The sequence below is a fragment of the Cyrtonyx montezumae genome, unplaced genomic scaffold (genome assembly GCF_038088225.1).
Source record: "Cyrtonyx montezumae isolate F1298 unplaced genomic scaffold, pur_monq_1.0 scaffold_8, whole genome shotgun sequence".
In the NCBI taxonomy this organism is placed as follows: domain Eukaryota; kingdom Metazoa; phylum Chordata; class Aves; order Galliformes; family Odontophoridae; genus Cyrtonyx; species Cyrtonyx montezumae.
Window position 1 is genome coordinate 37,503,390 of NW_027072089.1, and position 19,671 is coordinate 37,523,060.

The window sequence follows — 19,671 nt, forward strand, 5'->3', positions numbered from 1 at the left end:
ATTTTGTCTTCCTCTTCATTCCCCTTCCCCCAGAGAGATTTTGGCAGTGCTCAAAAGAATAGAGAATTTGCCAGCATCATGAAAACTTTGACTATGCGAGCTAAAATTAAATATTCGCTAAACACAATTTGCCCCAGCTTTAAGTGAATTGGTATTGTGTCAGTCCTCTCCTGCACACATGAAATGTAAATGGGAGGATGATTGTAGTTTTTTAAACAATTTATCCTTTGCTTCTCTCACTTTTTTTCTCTGTCATTGTCCATTAATCATTGCAGTGCCTACAGATGCTCCATGGCTAAGAGAAGAGCTGAAGAACAGATTTCAGGTGTTCCTGTAAACAAAAGGAAGTCTCTGTTAATGAAGCCTCGCCACTACAGTCCCAGTGTGGAATGCAAAGAAGAAAATGAAGACAGGACAGATTTACAGGAGAGTATCGGTGTCCTCGATAGCAGTTCAATTCCAGGTAATCGTGTAATGTAGCTCCACTCATACCTGCGTTCCACAGAACAGAAACTATGAAATATTGTTTTCAAAAAGGATGCAGAATACGTTCAGCCTATAATGGAGTTGCAATAGCACATTTCTATCTAGGTTTAACCATCCAATTATTTTATACAAACTCCTTTTGGGGCCTAGTAAATGCTTTGTAGGTCACACAGAGAGACAACTACTGCAGCAGGTCAGATATGGAGCAGCATCTGCTTCTCCACTAGCTCTGTCAAAGAACAAGGTTAAGCCCACCAGATAAAAGCACATTTATGAAGAGCAGATTTTCACCAGAATATATAGAGCTCTTAGGAAAAAAAGTGCTTAGCAAAACATTGTTGACTTTAACATTTAGCAAAGCAATTTCATGCAAGTGACTGCTAGGTGTGTTCTGATTAACACAATTATTAGACTCAGCACTTTTATACTTGTTATTTAAACTGTGCTAAGCCAGCTATGCCTGACAGTTTATTGAAACTTCTACAATGTGTACACTTCAAAATATAGAAGAGCATAGGGATACAGAAAGATATAGGTATAGTTCGTCTTTCCCTCTCCCTCCCTCTCCCTCTCCCTCTCTCTCTCCTCCCCCTATTTTTTTCTTTATTATTTTTTAAGATACATACATTATATTTGATCTATCTTGTATGGATTCAGCCTGGTTCCTGCAAAAATGGATCTGCCCTGAGTAGTTTGTTTTAATTTTCCTCATGTCTTTCTTTCGCACAACTTGAAGAACTCAATGAAGGGAAAATATTTTGATGATTATACAGGTAGAACTTGTGCCATGTACAGATGAACTTAACTTATTAATTTTTTTTTTTTTGTAAAAAAAAGAACAAGTGTTGAGCCAGACCATTAACATAAATGTAGGAGAACCCTATTTCCACCCACTCATTCAGTTATGAGAATTTTTTTTTTTTTAAAAAGGTGAATCTGATACATATTAGACTTCTTGCAATTGTTTTTGTCACTGATAATGCAATCTATTCCTTCTGGATTCATTTTACCAGTTGAGTATCTATGAACAAAATTCAGCTAGAACATAAAGCTAACTGGATATTTAGGTTTACTTTTAAATTCTTACTTTAATATTACTAATTTTATTGCGAAGTTTTCATTCTTGTTAGTTCACCTGTTAATACGTCAGATAATGTATTGGTGCAACTGTAAACTAAGCTGCGTTCTGATTATTTCTAAATTAAATTTACAATCTACAGAGTGAAAAGCAAAGCTGAGACATTTGAATCATTAAAACTGGTTAAACAAGGCACTTTTTAACATTGCATTTGTAAAATTCCTCATTTTAGTATCAATCATGATGGTTTAAGGAGCAATCACCTAAGTTATGATGCCTTTGTATTATTTTTCATCTTTTATCTAGAAAAATAATTGAAAATATGTACTGCTATTAACAAGTTTTTAAATTTATTTTTATTTCTGAATAGTGGGGAGAAATAACTTCTTACTTTTTTGAAATGACTCATTGATGTTAATGTGTCATTCTCCAAATGGCAGAAGAGCAAATAATAAAACCCATTTGACTAAAGTTTGTTATAGAGCCAAATGATCATTCTTACTTGCTGAGATGTAAAGACAACAGACTTCTTTATTCAGAATATAGCAATGTGTGTGGTAGCAGAACAGCTGCTAAAAAGTTACACTAAGGACTACAGACATTTTTTTAAAACACAACTTCATGCACACAGTGCACAAGACCACCTCTCCCTGCGTGAGTCCAATTTTCTGAAGAATAATAAGAATTAATCAATATTTTCTTTTAACATATAACAAACAGTTGAACCAAACAATTATGTAAACTGGAAATGACCCAAAATGCTAACAGTTTGGCAGCAGTAAAGTGAAATGCATTGTGGTGCACATGTGCATTTTTGTCCCCCTTTTCCCCTCCACAATAATCTGCACTTAATAGGAATATTTTAAACTATGTAGCTAAGCAACAGAGGTAATTGTTGCTTTCTAGAGCTTTTGTTAGGCACTCTAACACAGCCCAAATATGCATAATTAGGTATAATGTCTATAAATCATTATTGTACACATGTGGGTAGTTAAGTGGATTGAGAGAATAGTTCAATGAATTGGACATATTCACTGAAAATGCTTTTTATTTGTTTTCTGTAGTTCATAATACTTTAAAATTATCATAACCCTTTACACTTTCTCTTAATAGCTCACTGTGTTATGGAGAGAAACTTCATTTGCATTTTAGACTATGCCTAATTTATTATTTAAACCTGGAGTTCCTGTGATTCAAGAGAGAACTGACACATCTTGGGAAATAGTCTGTGCTTGTTTATTCATCCTCCTTTCTAGGAAGTAAAATGTTAAATTTTTCAGTTTATGTTGAATAGATCCCAACAAAAGAATGTACCCTATAATCAGCATTATTGAAGGGGCTAGTGTTGTGACTAAATTCTTCCCTTCATCCAAAAATGCTTTTAGTTACTATGGCAATATTTACTTGATCCTGGCAAACCAGTGTTGATTTTAGAGAGATAATTACCAGAAAGGAAGATGATGGAGATGTATTTTTGAGTGTCCTTGTCAGAGGAAATGTTTATAAAAAAATTAAATGAGATACAAAAAGCATATTGTCTTCCACACCGTCTACCTCTCCTACATGCAGCCTCTGTTACCATCTGCCTGCTGCTTTTCTTCTGAAGAAAGATGTTTATAAAGACAGGATGCACTTCAGTGGTGTCTTTAACAAGCCCTTTATGAATCTGTACATAACAACCATTTCTGTTTGCCTGTGCATGACCTGATCTATCACTTAATGTGGCAATTGCAATGGTGACCAGGAGCTTGCCCTTAGTGAAGTATGGATATTTTTCTTTCTTCAAGGTCTTTCATGGGACTCAAAAAGTAATTAGCATCTACTTTGAGAAAATACTTAGGAATCTTAGATGAAAAGAAAGTGAAAATTTATTTTAGAGGAATTTTCAAATGTGTGTGTGTTTGTATATGTTTATGTGTATATGACATAGGTTCTGCATATATAGTACCTCTATGCGTGCATATATATAGCATATTATATTTACACAAATATATGTGAAAGTGTATGTTATAAGAGAGTATATTTATTCACCAACAGCCAAATGTGGCAATAATAAACTATAACATAAAGAAGGACTTTTCCTGATGCTACAGATAGTAATTTCAAATACAGCATTGGTGAATTCAACCATTTAAGGGTACCTCTGAGTAAAGAAATGGAAAATTTTAATATCTTCATATCACTTCTAAAAGATACAAAAAAAAAAAAGTATTTCTTACATGTTTTCCTCTTGCTATTTTCTCATTCAGAGGAAAGGACTGCAAAACCATCTGAGGAAACCCCTCATTCAGGTGGGCAAGAAAATTCCAGTCAAAGAAAAGAGAATTACACCAGATGCCACGATTACCAAGATGCCATGGCCAAATCTCTGATGAACAGTGGAAAAATTGCAAAAGATGCACCCAGTCAATCAGTGGCAGAAAATCTAAATGACAGTGGCATTCAATCCTTAAAAATAGAAAGTGATGACACTGATGAATGTTACATGATTGACTCAGCTGAAGGAAAGGAAAAAAATGTTATTTCTGACCCAAAATATTGTTCATCTGAGGAAAACGAAAGTAACTCTGAAATGATGGATAATGAGTGGGACAGCTCCTCAAATTTCTCAGAAGAAACTACTGTAAAGCCCCATGTAACTCAGAAATACATTGTAGAGTGTAATCAACCTAGCATCTTGGAAGTCCCAGAAATTAAGAAGGAGGAGGATGAGTTTGACCCTTGTGAAACACTTTGTGATTCAGAAGCAGAGCTAAGAGCACCCCAGGAGTCACTCCCAGATCCTTTTGAGAAGAGAATTCAGAATGCGTTCCCTGAAAGCGAAGAAGATGACAACGAGTGCCTGTCAGAAACCACAGAAATGTCAGTTGAGCTGGACAAAGCAAAAGGGAACTTGAGTTTGCTAGAAGAAGCAATAGCTCTGCAGGCAGAGCAAGGGCATGTGTTTCACAGCACCTACAAGGAACTGGATAGGTTTCTCCTGGAGCATCTAGCAGGGGAGAGGAGACAAACCAAAGTAATTGATGTTGGTGGGAGACAGTTATTTAGCAACAAACGTAAGGAAGCATTTTTGTCTGTTCTTACTTAAGTATTTATCTTGTGACTGATAGAGAGCTCCGAGCTAGGTTTTATAGAAACAGTAAAGAATCTGGAATGTAGCTGGTAATTTCGCTAATTATGTACCTTCACACTAGTGCCTTACATCTGACCAGGTTAAACACTGGGTACCTGGCTTCCTGCCAAACTGCTATGTGAAATGAACAGTAATGGCTACTAAAAGGGCTGTGTAGCTGGCAGTGACACTCCTTCTCCTCCTCCTCTGCCTCCTTCTCCAAAGAGTGTAAATACATGCCTCCTGAATTTCAGCAGCCAAAAAAGAAGGCGTTAATACAGTGCTTAAGGATTGGTTAGAGTGAAAAATTGGCCTCTTCCAAACATATCACCTAATTCCTAAGCCATGTGTTTCCTGAGGTCTCTCTACTTCACGTATCAAATTTACATTTTACTATAGCCAGCACACCAGAGCCAGGAAAACACAAGTGTGCTCCTCTGCCTCATTCACTATCAGTAGAATTACCAATAAGTTCCAAAATCTTTATTGTTTCTGGTGCTGTGTGGCATCCTACAAGACTGCAGCAACATTGTTCCATCTTCCATATCTAATCAGGCTTCCAGAACTGGAGATTTAAAAGATTCAGGTTTGATTTGTAAACTGGGTTGTCTGACATGAAAATCCTTGACTGACAGTAATTATAGAACATTGAAAAATGTCATTTTTTAAGCACATTTTCTGCTGTATTAAGAAACATTACATTAGTCTGACCTTTGACCTTTCCTTTTTGGCTTTCAAATATGGTGAAGCCACCCTAGCACAGCTGCATTTTCTGCTTTTGTTAAACAAATGGATTTGTTGTTTCTAGAGGGTACTTTAGGAAGAATTACTTTAGGGTAACTCTTCAAAGTGGCACTGTAAAGTCCAGGTAGATGACATTGTGGCATTTGCAAATATTATAGTTATTTAGTTATCTAAAGCATTTAGTCTATAAGACAGCTTACACTTTTTTTTTCAGTATTTGCAACTATGCTATATTTTGTATTGTTTTCATGCTGAAAATACATGTCATATAGCTCATTCTTCTGTCTTTCCATTAACATATCTCATAAGCTGTTTGTGCAAGGTATTTGTCTACCTCTGTGCAAAACTACAGTAAGCTTTATTTGTTCAGATGACTATGATACATGTAGAAATTTTGCAGGTGCATTTTTTTATCTTGAGGCCAGGTTTGCTCAGTAGGGTTCACATTGGAGTCAATGTGACTTTCTCACAGTACACAGAGAAAGATGTGATGGTAAGCATGGAAAAATTTAGCCCCCTTGATTTATTTCATATTATCATTAGCAGTAGTTTTCAGGTTTGTTCAGGGGTTACATTCATACAGGAACAAGTTAGACTGTCTCCAGGCTGTATAAACATTGTACTATTTTATTCAGTGTAACATCAGCCACAGATTTTTTTTACTTTTTTTTTTTTTCACATAAATAACTGTTTTTTATTTCTAGCGATGAAAATCCACCATCAAATCCATCAGCTCTTAATTTTCTTTCTTGGATGCTACATCAGAAGAACATGGCTTCAATTTACATTTTTCCATCTTTTTACTGATAAAGCTTTCCAATTACTGCAGGAAAAATTAAATCATATTTTAGGGTCTCTCTTTATTCTCTGTCCACTGCTGCAGTACTTTCCATTTGCAGTCATTCTAAAAAGCATGTGGCCTCCTGTTGATGCTCATTCTATTTGCTTTCCTCCTCGATTTTTAATTTTTTGTTTTTTTTTTACCTAAAGTCTTGCCAGGAAGTTTAACCCTCAGCTGTCTCTGGCGATCCTGCCGCTGAGCACATCCTACCTCACGGTCCAACAAAATGAGCTTGAAGAAGGCTGCTCCCTATACTGGCTGCAGCTGTTTTCTCCCCCAGCACCGAATGCTGTTGGCAGCCAATCACAGATTGAGCTAAAACCATCCTCAGCAATTTATGCGGCCACTTCCTGCAGATTTCTCACAAGAGATTTTCTGGACCAGAATACATTCCTTTCTCGCCCAGACTTCTGATCCTGCATTGGAAATCAAATAAAAGCTTTTTGACCATAGCTTCTCGCACAGTTCTAGGTGCTTGAAACAAAAATTGAGATTGCACTGTGGCTATTGCAGAGAGGTAGCTCTGGGGCTGGGCTGAGACCTCCTCTTTGAAAGGGTATCGGCTGCTCCACTCTGTCATTGTGGGCTATTCCACAAAGTAGCATTGCCATCTGTACCAGAGGGAGCTGCTTGCCTTGCCTCTCAAATGTAAAGTGGCATGCATTCAGTTTCCTAACAAAGAACCTACAGCCTAGAGATCTGCGATATTTAAGGAATGGCTTCTGGTTGAAATGATTTTTTGTTTTTGTTTGTTTGTTTCACACCTCATCTTTTATTTTATTTGGTTGTCCCTGCTTCCTGCAGTCTGACATTATCAGAGTAAAGGATTGTTTATGTTGGTTTTTTTTGTTGTTTTTTTTTTTTTAATTTATTTATTCCTTTATAGATCTTGCTGTTGGCTGATGCTGCCAGTTTTCTGGCTTATTGGATTGTGGCTTCAGTCCTGTTTGAAGCCCTGAATGGAATAAATGACACTACAATCCTAAAGCTATATATGGTCTACCAAATAAATGGCTTACTAAGAGCAAAGAGCCAATACTTTAAGGACACAGTGTTTAAAAACTTACGGATGCTGAAATTACTTAAGACTGTGCTAAACTTTTGTGTAGGAATTATGTCTGAAGTACAAAAGAGATACTGTCATCTTGCTAAGTGCACTCAGCTGAGTGCAGGTGGGGTCTAAAACCAATCAAAATCATTATCTGATTTCTTTGCAGACTCACCCAGGCCTGAAAAGAGAGAAACCAAATGTCCCATCCCAGGATGTGACGGCACAGGGCACGTGACTGGGCTGTACCCCCACCACCGCAGTCTCTCAGGCTGCCCTCACAAAGTTAGAGTGCCACTAGAAAGTGAGTATCATTGCCCTGAAGTCCAGAGTAACTGGATCTGGACTAGTGCTGTGGGTAGCAAGTGTTCTTGCTGGAAAGGAAACCTACTTTTTCTGGGTGAGATTGCAGAACGAGTCTGGGAGCTGTCAACCAGATCTTGGTCATTCCCACTTCTTGTATTCATGATATTCAAGCTCTGCTTAGAGTCATTACAAATACAATAGACTCCTCAAAAGGCCTGGGAAGACAAAGATCAGAGCCAAAGTGTCCCCATTTTTCAGGAAGACTTGCACACAGTAGCTTGAGTATCTTGCTTGCCCATGCCTTTCCATAAGTACTTCAGCACAGAGATTACCTTTATTATTATTTCAGAGCTTTAACTTGATTTGATTTTCTTTAACAGCCTACCATGGCTGCTGTTCTCAAAGTAATATAGAGTCCTGGGCATGACTGTCCAAAGATGTTTCCAGTACTCTTCTTACCACTGAGCTCAATGAGATTACTTCCATCCACACATCCTAGTGTTGGTCCACAGCAAGTCCCTCTCCTAGGGCTGTATTATCTTTGTGTGATTAGTCTAGCCTGAATTTCCCTCTTTATTTCTAACTGTACTGATCATGTTAAACTGGTATGTGTGTATGTGTAAATCCTGCAATGTGATGCAATTAATTGTTGCATAATAAGCCAAAATACAATGTAAAAATTTGTTTAAACAACCTAGATAGTCAGGTTGTTTTCTGCAGTAGCATGCAAGACAGTAAATAAAAGGATTCCTGACAGAACAAATCATTCGACTGAACAGTTTTCCTGACACACTGTATTCCTAAAGGAGTAATGAAGACATGAGACAAGACATACAAAGATGTTTTCTGTTTGACACAGACATATGTCTCACCCTCAGTAAGGATGGTAGACATCACGGCACATAAGAAATGTACATGCAACCAGTTGTAATCCCTGCTGAGAGTGTAAATTGCTGCTTGAGGGATGATCAATTGATCAAAAGTAGATTCAGAACAGAGCAGATGATCAGAATATATTAGGATTCAAAAAGATAAACTCAGAACAGATCATTTTACATGGTGAAAGGTGTGAAAAGCCTTCCTGTACCTGAGAGCTATCCATTCCTGAGCCAGAGGGGGACTGCAACTATAAGTACCCTAACTGTGGTTTTATCTCTTTTGATTTGCTGTTAGTGGTGTGAACCGGAGGCCTACAGGTTTCATGACCTAACATCCCTGCTAAATTCCACCTTTGCTCTTGTGAAGACTCTAGAAAAAATGTTTTGCATGTTGGAAATCGTACTGAAACTAAGTAGTGGTAAAATGGTCTGCCCTGGAGACACTGGTCTTGCTGCATTCCTCTCATCTTTTGAGGTCACAGTATGACAGAATTGAGAATCTTCTGAGTCTTAAGAAGAAATATTCTTATTTTTTTAACATGTGTATTATTCAGTGATGTATGTTATCAATTGTTTTTCTTCCTCAGTTCTTGCCATGCATGAAAATGTTTTAAAGTGCCCCACTCCAGGATGCACTGGAAGAGGACATGTCAACAGCAATCGCAACACACACAGAAGGTAGTTCAGAACAGAACAGTTGATGCTTCTTAAAATCTGGCATGTTCTAATGAATAAATTGATGGTCATGCCTTGGAATCGCATGCTATATTCTCTACTGCAGAATGCTTATGAATAACAAGATTAGTCTATATTATTTTAACAAAAAATTGTGTTCAATTTAATTAGATAAAAAATGGCTTCTGCACTGTAGGTAGTGGATTCCACTAGTCTTCTTCACAGATGAGTTTTCAAACTTTAGTGTCGCTATAGTGTTCACAGCGAAATGCCATCACAGAAACGAAGCAGAAATGAACAAACACATTATTAATGTGCTATCTAGAAACCCCAATGGAATCATAGAATCCTAGAATGGCCTGCGTTGAAAAGGACCTCAAACATCATCTAGTTTCAACCCCCTGCCATGAATATGGTCGCCAACCACTAGAGCAGGCTGCCCAGAGCCACATCCAGCCTTGCCTTGAATGCTGCCAGTGATGGAGCATCCACAATCTCTCTGGGCAACCTGTTCCAGTGCATCACCACATTCTGAGAGAAAAACTTCCTCTTAATATCTAACCTAAATCTGCCCTGTTGTTTTGTACTACATACATAGCAGTCCTTCGCAGGAATTAACTATGTTCAGCTTCAGCAAGCATGAAATTTTACGGGCAACACTTTAGAATCTCTGTAAAAGCAAACTCCATGCATTAGTTTCAGGAATGTTATCTTCCTGCTTGGAACACCCTTCTCTGTTTAACTTTCTGCCTGCAGGGAGAAAGTAAAACTGAGGAAAGCCTTCCAGACAGGCAACTGGGGAATCACAGCTGGGCTGCAGGTGAGGCAGAGAGCTGAAGCCACTGTTGTCAGCATGGCTCCTGAGAGCACTGCTTTCTGCTGGCAGGCAGCAAGCCAAAATATGCCATTATTGTTCTTATGGAGGGCCATTCCCCTGGAAGAATATGTCGTCTATCTAATGATCAAACCTGGGGAAAAAAATGTCAAAAACAACTTGGCTGAATTGAATTTTGTGGGATTTTCCTTTTTGCTTGATTGATTTGGGTTAATTGGTTACTGTAAAAGGGCTCCAAAATCAAGGATTATCATACTACGTTACTATCTCTGATGCAAAAAGTTAGCATGAAGTCTTAACTACAGTGATCATGACATTGTCTAACACAAAATATAAGGAACCATTTTTATTTTTTAATGTTTTATCTGTTTTAAATCCTTAGCCATCTTAGCAGCATATCAGGTGTATTATAAGCAAACCATGAATAGGGTAAGAAAGCGTTGTTTAATGTAATAATGCAAACAGAGAAAGAAAAAAAAAGAAGAAAATAAATAAATAAATGAATAAAAGAACTGAGCTAGAAGTGGCGAATCCATTTTCTAGTAATTAGAAAGTTTACACCCATGAATTAGCTCATAAAGTTAAATAAAATAAAATAAAATAAAATAAAATAAACCTTATTGTGACTTGTCAGCCACAAAACATTAAAGCTAAATGCTGGAAAACTCCTACAGTTTAGTTTCCATATATATATCACCTCTAATATGCAGATTTCACTGTTTTGCATTAAGGTATGAAAAACAAATGAATCTGACTTTTAAAGGGCAGTTCCTATTCCCATGGATGCACAGGGTCCCAGAGAAGTTTGAAGCCATGGGTTTCCACAGCATGTTTCTGCTACTTAAAATTTCATTTTAAGGTTTTTTTCCTCTTGTTTCTTTCCTTCACCTTGTTTTTAAACAGCCTTTCTGGTTGTCCAATTGCTGCAGCTGAAAAGTTGGCAATGTCCCAGGAAAAAAACCAGCTCGAGTCTCCAAAAGCAGGGCAGTGCCATGATCATACTCACAGGTAGGAGGCTACATGATCTAGCCTGCTCAAAGTATTCTGCACAGACTCAATCAATCAGTCCTTTTTTGGGTCCTAGTTACAGAGATATTTCAGTTTTGCAAAATGAAGCTCTGTGAAGGTAAATGACTATCTCAAAATGGCATTCTGGTGGCCATTGTGAGTGTGCCTGACACTAAAGACGATAGACATATGTTTCAAAAAGCAACTCGGTTTCTTCTACTAAACATTACTTCAGCACAAGTATCCTAATGGGTGATTCTCAGATGTCTTTCTCCTGTAAACAAAATCTGCTATCTTTGCTGAAATGTTGTAAATAATTTTCCTGAACTGTTCCTTTGTTGCTTTGGCCACTAAAACATTATTTAAGATCATTTTGAACTCACTGCACTTCTAGCAGCACAGGGCTAATTTGTTCTGTGATTCTTTTCAGAGGTATCTTTCAGTGATCCCAAGTAGTGGGTTGTATTGATGATGCAGTTATCTGAGAGGGTTGAGAACTCTGCTCTTTCAGTTTCCCCACCATTGATTAATTCATGTCATGAGTTTCTTTATTTTAAGTTTATTGATTTAATTAGTTTAATTTATTTTTATATAATGACATCAAAAAGAGAAAACATTTTTTATTGTGATAGTATTTTGTTCAGAGTTATATGGACCCTACAGACATGCATAATTTGCACATCATTGGCACCACGACCATTACAACCTATTATATTCAGGTCTATTTGGGGACACTTTAATTTGTGGATTATTGACATGATCAGCTCTAATGGTTCCTTCAGAGCCATTATAGAATATTATGTCCATGTGTCTGCCAACTGCACATGCCTTAACTCTACATATGAAAAGTCCTTAGGAAATTACTGAAGACAAGTAGTTACTGAACAGTAACTAAATGGAATAACACACTGTAAATCATTCTTCCCAAATAGCAGAAGCAATTATTTTGGATCATCTTGTATTAAATTTCTACCACAGTCATTCACAGTAAAGTGAGAACAATAGTGATCCATAAAAATACAAGTTCTTTGCGACTTAGAAAAATCCAGATAATTTTTAGAAAAAAATAAAAGAAAACACAATGGTACAAAAGTAAATTGGTATTCTCTTTAAAATTGCCTGCAACATTACTAGAGAATATTTTGTACATGTACAGCTTCGAACTAGTATGAAGACAAAGTACTCTGACTAATAGATCAATCACCATACTTCGATTTCTTTCTTGTAGGCATCTACCAGCAGATTCTAAGTTTGAAAACACCACGCTTTCTGATAGTAGAGTGCAACTGTCTGCTACTTTTCAGTAAAATATTATTTAAAGATATTCTTGTTTTTCTATTCTTGTCTTTCTCATTTTTTTCCTTCTTCTCTCTGCAGCACAAATTTAACTAAGCAGCTTGAGGTAGCTCAGTTCAATTACAGAACTTCACAGTCAGTCTCTTCCTCCAGAACCACCCTCACAAAAGAAAAGGAGAAGTTTGGGAAAGTACCATTTGATTATGCCAGCTTTGATGCACAAGTCTTTGGCAAACGCACAATGGCACCCGTGGTGCAAGGGCGAAAAACACCACAGTTCCTTGAATGTAAGTTTGAAATTCCATTCCATTCTATTTTGTGAAATAGGCTTTTTTTTTTCTCTTTGATGCTTGCTTTGCTTTCAAATTTATAGAATTCAAAAAGTCTTTCTAGGAAATATTGCTAAATATGATCACTATAAGGTTTACTTTATTGATGTTTCTTTGAAAAGCAATTATCAGAGGAAGAGGAGAGTAAAAAAATTTGATTTTCATCTCATCTGTTGGATTCATCCTTGGCTAAATTGTGATATTCAGGTGGTAGTATGCTGCCACGAGAAGCCCAATAGAATATGTCATCACAAGATGCTATGAATTGTAGTGTAAAAACATTTCAAGTTTGGTTTTAAAAGACACTTCAGACACTTTTTAGCTGCATCCATACACATGTTCCTCCTCCTAAACCATGTGCTTCAGCTGTATTGTATTCAGGCCTGAATTTAATTTATTTTGTTTTCTCATATTTCTGTATTATGCCATATTTGTGGGGAAGACATATTGTATGAGTCAAATCATTATCAAGAGGCTCCTGCTTGCATTACTTGCACGTTTGCTGAAGTAATGCTTTGTAGAAATGAAATGCCACTGTGTAAACAGTGATTATTTATTGCAGACACATTTTCACAATCTTTGTGGGAAACTTCAGCAAGACTCTGCTGTATAATTGACCATTATAAAATACTTCTTAGTTTCAAGAACCACACAGCTCAGTTTCCATGATGGAAATGGAAAAAAAATAGTTTAATTGCACCATATATGGGAACTGAAGAATATAGATCCAAAGTTATATGACAGAAAACTCTCTTGTGCATGACAAAAAAATTAGTAAATGAAAATCAAAAACAGGAAATTTCATCTAACTTCTAGAAAGCAAGAACATCTGTAGTAAGGTGAACAGAAAAGCAGATTATTTTAAAATGTGTTTATACATACATACAACATAATTATTCTAAGAATTTATTATATATATTTATGTATACTTATAAAGTGAGTTTATTTGTGCAAGTATCTGAGGATGTTTATATACATGTATATATGTAATATATCTGTTGGGTACCTATGTATTTTTGTATATATGTATATATATAAATACCTCATATTAAATTACAAATGAAAAGCAGATATTTATGTGGACTGGAAAATAGGCTTGTTCAGATGTAAGCAAATACGTGCATTGCCAGCTTTTTGGGTGGCAGGTTTTCCAATTTTGTTTGTAAAATTGAATACACCCTATTAGCTGTCTCTTTGCACAGATGCATGTCTATTTCACAGGTTCATCTCAAGGAAAAAATGATTGAAATGTTTTTATACAAATGCAAATCCATACATATGCAATTTCTGTATAATGTATATCAGGACTGAAGTTTATGGCCTGTTGTTCTTACAAAGATTGCAGTGTACAGTTATTATTTTAATGGAAAGGTGAAAGTAAAAGAGCAGGTGAGTGTTTTAGCTGTGCAGATGCATAAAAGTTGGCAGTAAGAAGCTGTGATTTACAGACTGGTTCAACATCTTATGTAAATATGTAGCTAGCCAGAACCACATCATTATTCCTCTGTGGATTCTGCATTTATAAACTTGATTTGTTGACAAAATGTGCATCCTTCATAGCCTGATTTTAATTATTTTTTTTTTTACTGTTAGGGTGGTTAATAGAAAAGATACCTTTTCACTTGTTAAAAATAATATGAAATTTGCTGTAGTAACTGCAAAAAATGAAGACCCTCATACTTGTTCTATAGTTTCACAGATGGATAGATTCATCCTTTTCCATTTGTGCTGGAAAAAAGGAGAGCTGAATCATGAAGCTCTTATGTTTTGCTTTAAGTGTTTAAAAAAAACCAAACATGGCATTCAACTACAGTCAGAGCATATAAGCAACTATTTCTTCTACAGCATCCCAAGTTTGAAGAAAGATGGCTTCTTCAATGTCTTGTGTAGGTCTTATCGCTGAAATACACTCAGCCAAAGCTCTATATCCAGAGCCTTGGGGCTGAGATCTTTATTCAGTGAGCAGTTTGCTATACACAGCACTGTTCTCAGTGTAGGCTGAGAAATTGGATTTTGCATACTTTGTAGGATGCTGTCAGAGCTACAGACAGAATACACGACTATTGCTTACTTAGAACTGAGATCATAATGCTGTCTTTTCCCAGCAATGGTTAATGATTTCTCAAACACTAAAATACAGAAAAGAGAGTAGAGTTCTTTCTAACTGTTTTGAGGTACATGTTGGTGATGGAGGAGAAAACAAAGAACCACCAATGCCACTTCTGTCCACAAAAGTGCTTTTCTGTTCACCTGTTGGTTCTTCGTTCTTAAGTGACCTCTTTGTGTCTACTGAATCTGTGTACTATTCCAAATGACAGTCAGCAAAGACCACTTTTATTATGGATATTCACTGCTTTGTGGTTTTGTTTTGTTTTGTTTTTTCCACTTGCTATTTTGTTGTGCGGAAGGGAATATTTGGTTTGGGGTTATTTTGTTGCTGTTTTGGGGTTTTTTTGGAATTCTCTAAAGGGTAAACTCAAATTACAGAAAGTTTCCAGAAAAACAGAACTACCTACTACTAGCAGGTAATGCTCTTATATGACAATTGCAGTTTATTCAAGAGCCTTATCTTGTTCTCCATACTCATATAAACAAAGCTACATAAGTAACAGTTATTCCTTTAAGTAAGGTAAGCAATGTTGTTTTAGTTAAGACTGGACAAGTCACTTGTGTCTTTTCACACAATAGAACTGCAAGGGGAAGCCTTCACAAGGACTTATTTACAATTGCATTTTATTACCAGTGTCATCAGATCAAATTTGATAATGCATTAATCCTTGTTCAGTCTTTCCTTAGACATCATTGTGTTTAATGACTGACAGAGGAATAAGAAAATTCTGAGTAAATGTCTCTGATGCTTTGTTGAAAGATTTGTACTTATTTTTCTGGAAAAATTAAATGTTCATGTTTCTGAAGCCACTTTTACAGTAAACCTTTAGAGTCAGTAAGAAACTGATTGTTTTACATGTATTCTCTGAATATTTTAATGTATGAAATGGTAGTCTGAGAAACAAGACTATTTTATGGAAAGAAATCGCATGTGTAAAATTGCTAATCAAATCTCTCTTCAACAGCAAAGCATTTTTCAAATCCAGTGAAATTTTCTAATCGACTGCCTAGTGCTAGCGCCCACACACAGAGCCCTTGCCATGCCAACTCTTATAGCTACGGTCAATGTAGTGAAGACACCCACATAGCAGCAGCTGCTGCTATCCTGAACCTTTCCACCCGCTGCAGGGAAGCAGCAGAGATCCTCTCCAACAAACCACAGAGTCTGTCTGCCAAGGTAGGGTAGTCCAAGAACCTGGAGGGTGTGCTAGCTACTGAACTGTGCGAATAAACTGTCTTTCATGTTAGTGACTGCATTAAATCCCCAAAAAGAAGGCTTCTGTTTGCATGCTCTTTTGAAGAGACAGAAAAAAAATCAGTAAGGTAGTGACGATTTATTTATAAACATAAATAAATAGCAGGAATTATGTTGTTACTCTTATCATAATTGAGCCCTAAATACAAGGAGGGAGTTTTGTGGGAATAAAAAAGAAGGATATATGAAATTGATCAATGATCTGTGTTGGATAGTTAGATATGCTAGATGTAGATATGTTTTCTCCCTCTGAAACCTGCCATAAACGACTGTTTTGGAGGCTGTTAAAATAAAAACCAAAAACGTGATTAATCAAGATCATATTTTGCTTGCAATGAAACAGGACTACATCTATTGAGTCTGCTGTATCCTGAGCTCATTTGACAATCTGACAAGGTGTAGAGAGATAAATAACAACTGACTTGGATAAAATGCTTGTTTCTGCTGGTGAGAGAGGAGAATCAGACCCACAGTATTTGGAGATAGATAATTTGGGCAAGTCTGTCATAATGGAATGCTGCCTAATCTCGTAGATGTTTGTGTGGCTTTCATGTTTTGGTTTGTGTTCTACGTTTCCTCACGGATCTTTATGATTTACAAATGGTACTGTGTGAGCTATGAGCCTTATTTTCTGTGCCATTACATGGTATTGTAACGCTGATGAAAACAGACAAGATTTTCTTCTGATGGCTGTGCTTGTGGGAGCACTGTGATTTGTTATTTGCATTAAAGTTACCCGTGCTCCATTACAACAGAACTTTTGAGAGCTCTGTGTAGATGAGGATTTGCCATTACGAGAACTGGAGAAGAAATCATTGGGGAGTGAAAAGAGGTGTATTTATCAAGACACAAATTATCAGGTGCACTTCTGCTAAGGGACTCCAAGTCTTGATATGTATTTCAAATGACTGTCGATTGTTACATTGCAAGTCTCGAGCTGGCTAGAAGTGGCTTCTGCAGCTGTTGGTCTACAAATTTTGTCAGGCCTCTGTTCACTATTGCTAAGAGACAACCTGCTGCCCTTTGAGAGGAAACACTTATTTTACTAAAAATGTGACACCTTGTCAGGCATTACAAGCCATTCTCCTTTTCATAGCAGTATCTCTTACTTTTCTGACTCTTATTTCCATTTGTAGAGTCTTGAATCTTGAAACCAGCACTGGGAGTTGACACAGGGTATACATTTTAGTGTGTCTACGTGCATTCTCCATAATTTAGATATTATCTACCCCTAATACTGCACATGAAACTTTTCTCAGGTGACAGATCTGTCCCTGACAGCTGCTTCAGAGAGGTCCTTCCACTGATCTTCCATGGAGACTTCTAGCAGGAAAATGGAATATGATGCCAATGGCTGGATTACATTGCTGCCGCAGCCTTTGGCTGACCTCAACAATATAACTTTCTTGCCAGAATAGAGCAGTAAAGGGACCAGACATAAACCAAAGATTTTCTCCTCCATACCTGCTTCACAGTTGCCAAATAATGAGGAAGGTTTGAATGGAAGTGAATATAACAGTAATGATACAGAAGGACACTTGGGGCACATAGCTTACTCCTTTTCCACAGCTAGGAATCCAACCTAAAAGAAAATCACCTGCATACCTTGCTATCTGCCTGCATCCGCTTTTGCCAGACTTTCTGGAGGGCATACTGCTACAAAACATTGAGAGAAGAATCAGAATTAGCTTCTGGCTAGAAAACAGGCAAGTAAGCCCCTAACAGATTTGGAGGCCAAAACCCACACAAAACTCTTTTTATTTGGTTTTGGCTATTTATTACTTTCAGAACTCATGCGGGAATTTCAGAAATAGATCTCTAGAAAACTCTCTTTAGTGTCGATTTTTTTTATGTTAAAAAATGAAATATGTATGAGGCTATATCTAAAAGATGCAACCATGTATTTGTTTGTCAGTGTTTCTGAATTCTTTTGTGGCTTGTATTGGTCACAAAGGTAGATTTTTTACTGATAGAATATCATATATTATTAGATCATCAAAAAACATCTCCTGAGGACTTTTTCAGTGTTGGAACTCAAATAATTCACTATAAGCAGATGACTATAGATTTAACAATTTATTTTTCCTGTTCTTGATAGTACATAACATTCACTAGGTATGAAAATACTTGAGTAGGATGGCTGAGTTTAGAGCTCCATGGCATCAGACCTCTGAGCCCTGACCCTCCCACATTATTTTGTTCCTTGCCAAAGAAAACCTGATTAGCATCATTCTTACTTTAGCAGATCAAACTCCCTGTCCTGTAAAGGTCTTTGCTATTACTTGAGCACCGTGCAGCCTTCCACCAATCCAAACCACAACACTTAGCAAATGGGAGTCTGAGTGATAGAACAAGGGGCAATAGGACCACAGAGGATATGGAAATCATTTTCCAAATACACCTGTAATAGTCACATCTGTTAAATTTCGTGCTTCTAAGTTTTAAAAGAAAACTTGATATTCAGTCATTTTAAACAACTGTCATTTTCTTGTTTTCTCTCAAGGTGCATTGTATGTTGCTTAAAGACCAAAAGGGAGAAACACCCAAATGATTTTAGCAGAAGTGCTTTCCTGAAGTCTTTTTTCTTTTCTTTCTTTCTTTTACCCAAATTTTATTTATTGATCTCCAAACACTTGTCATTTGATTAGTGAGAGCTGGACATTTTAACTTCAATGTCACTATTTTCCACAAATATAGATATATAATACTTAAATGAAAAAGAGACCTTTTTTTTTCACTGCAAGTTTCAATTGCTATTCATTCAATGGATTTTCAATCTTATTAGAAAATGCTCATATATATCAGTTCAAAAAGGAGAATCTAAAGCAAAAAAAAAAAGTAAAAAAAAAGAGAAGTGTAGCAATGATAGAGAAATGTGATTACACATTACCACTGCTGTCAGTAAAAAGAACTTCACAAAGAGAATCAACATAAGAAGGTAGTCTATATTCCCAGATAAAATTTTTTAATTTATATATTAGACAACTTAAAGAATACTTTTATTCTTCAATGGGCAATAAAATAGATCCTAAGCTTTCCCCATCAAATCTCTATTAGCTCTGTGCAATATACCAAGATAATCAGATACTTGATTATACCACATTTAAAATAAGTAATTCCACATCAAAGCCATTCACTTTCACAGGTGCAGACACCAGTAAGTTGTTCCCTTGTTTATGCTGATCAGCCAGTTTTCATGCAGTCTATATGCCAAACTAGTACACCAATCTGTTTGATTTCCAGCTCATGTCGCTTCTTAGAACTCCTATTGAAGTAAACAGGACTCCCCTTGAACACTTAACCTGCAGTTTCCAGCACAGCACAAGAGTCTACGTTATCATAGCATCCATTCACTATTTACAGTCCTCACAACATTCACATCTCACAGAGGTAGTTGCAAGCAATGCAATTTAACTGTATCCCCATCACTACAGCTTGCCAAACATTTTGTTGAATGTTTTGGTGTTTTTCCCACCTGTTTAGACAAAATGGCATATGCATGCTATGCCTTGAAAGAAAACAAAAAATGACACTAGCTAAAAATATTTAAAGTTCAAATTGTGTTTTTGAACAAAATTATGACATCTCTAAATTCTTGGATATTGATGGTGATAATTATGTCAATTATTTCAACAAAGTAGCAGTACTTAATGTGTTTGTCAGGCACTCCT

At 36.5% G+C, this 19,671-nt stretch overlaps 1 protein-coding gene across 4 annotated transcripts in view; it reads left to right on the forward strand.

The window, feature by feature from the left end:
* The first annotated feature begins 276 nt into the window (after nucleotides 1-276).
* The window catches only part of ST18 (ST18 C2H2C-type zinc finger transcription factor), a 48,301-nt gene continuing 28,906 nt past the window's right edge, over nucleotides 277-19,671 (forward strand). Inside the window, exons 1-8 of one of the 4 annotated variants that reach the window (XM_065752495.1) lie at nucleotides 283-463; nucleotides 3,814-4,199; nucleotides 4,278-4,620; nucleotides 7,479-7,613; nucleotides 9,081-9,171; nucleotides 10,907-11,011; nucleotides 12,389-12,594; nucleotides 15,711-15,922. In XM_065752495.1, the coding sequence (XP_065608567.1) occupies nucleotides 292-463; nucleotides 3,814-4,199; nucleotides 4,278-4,620; nucleotides 7,479-7,613; nucleotides 9,081-9,171; nucleotides 10,907-11,011; nucleotides 12,389-12,594; nucleotides 15,711-15,922 (1,650 nt within the window). In that variant the 5' untranslated portion in view covers nucleotides 283-291. Of the gene's footprint in view, nucleotides 464-3,813; nucleotides 4,621-7,478; nucleotides 7,614-9,080; nucleotides 9,172-10,906; nucleotides 11,012-12,388; nucleotides 12,595-15,710; nucleotides 15,923-19,671 lie in introns of all 4 variants that reach the window. The other 3 variants (XM_065752494.1, XM_065752496.1, XM_065752497.1) reach the window with 3 other exon arrangements.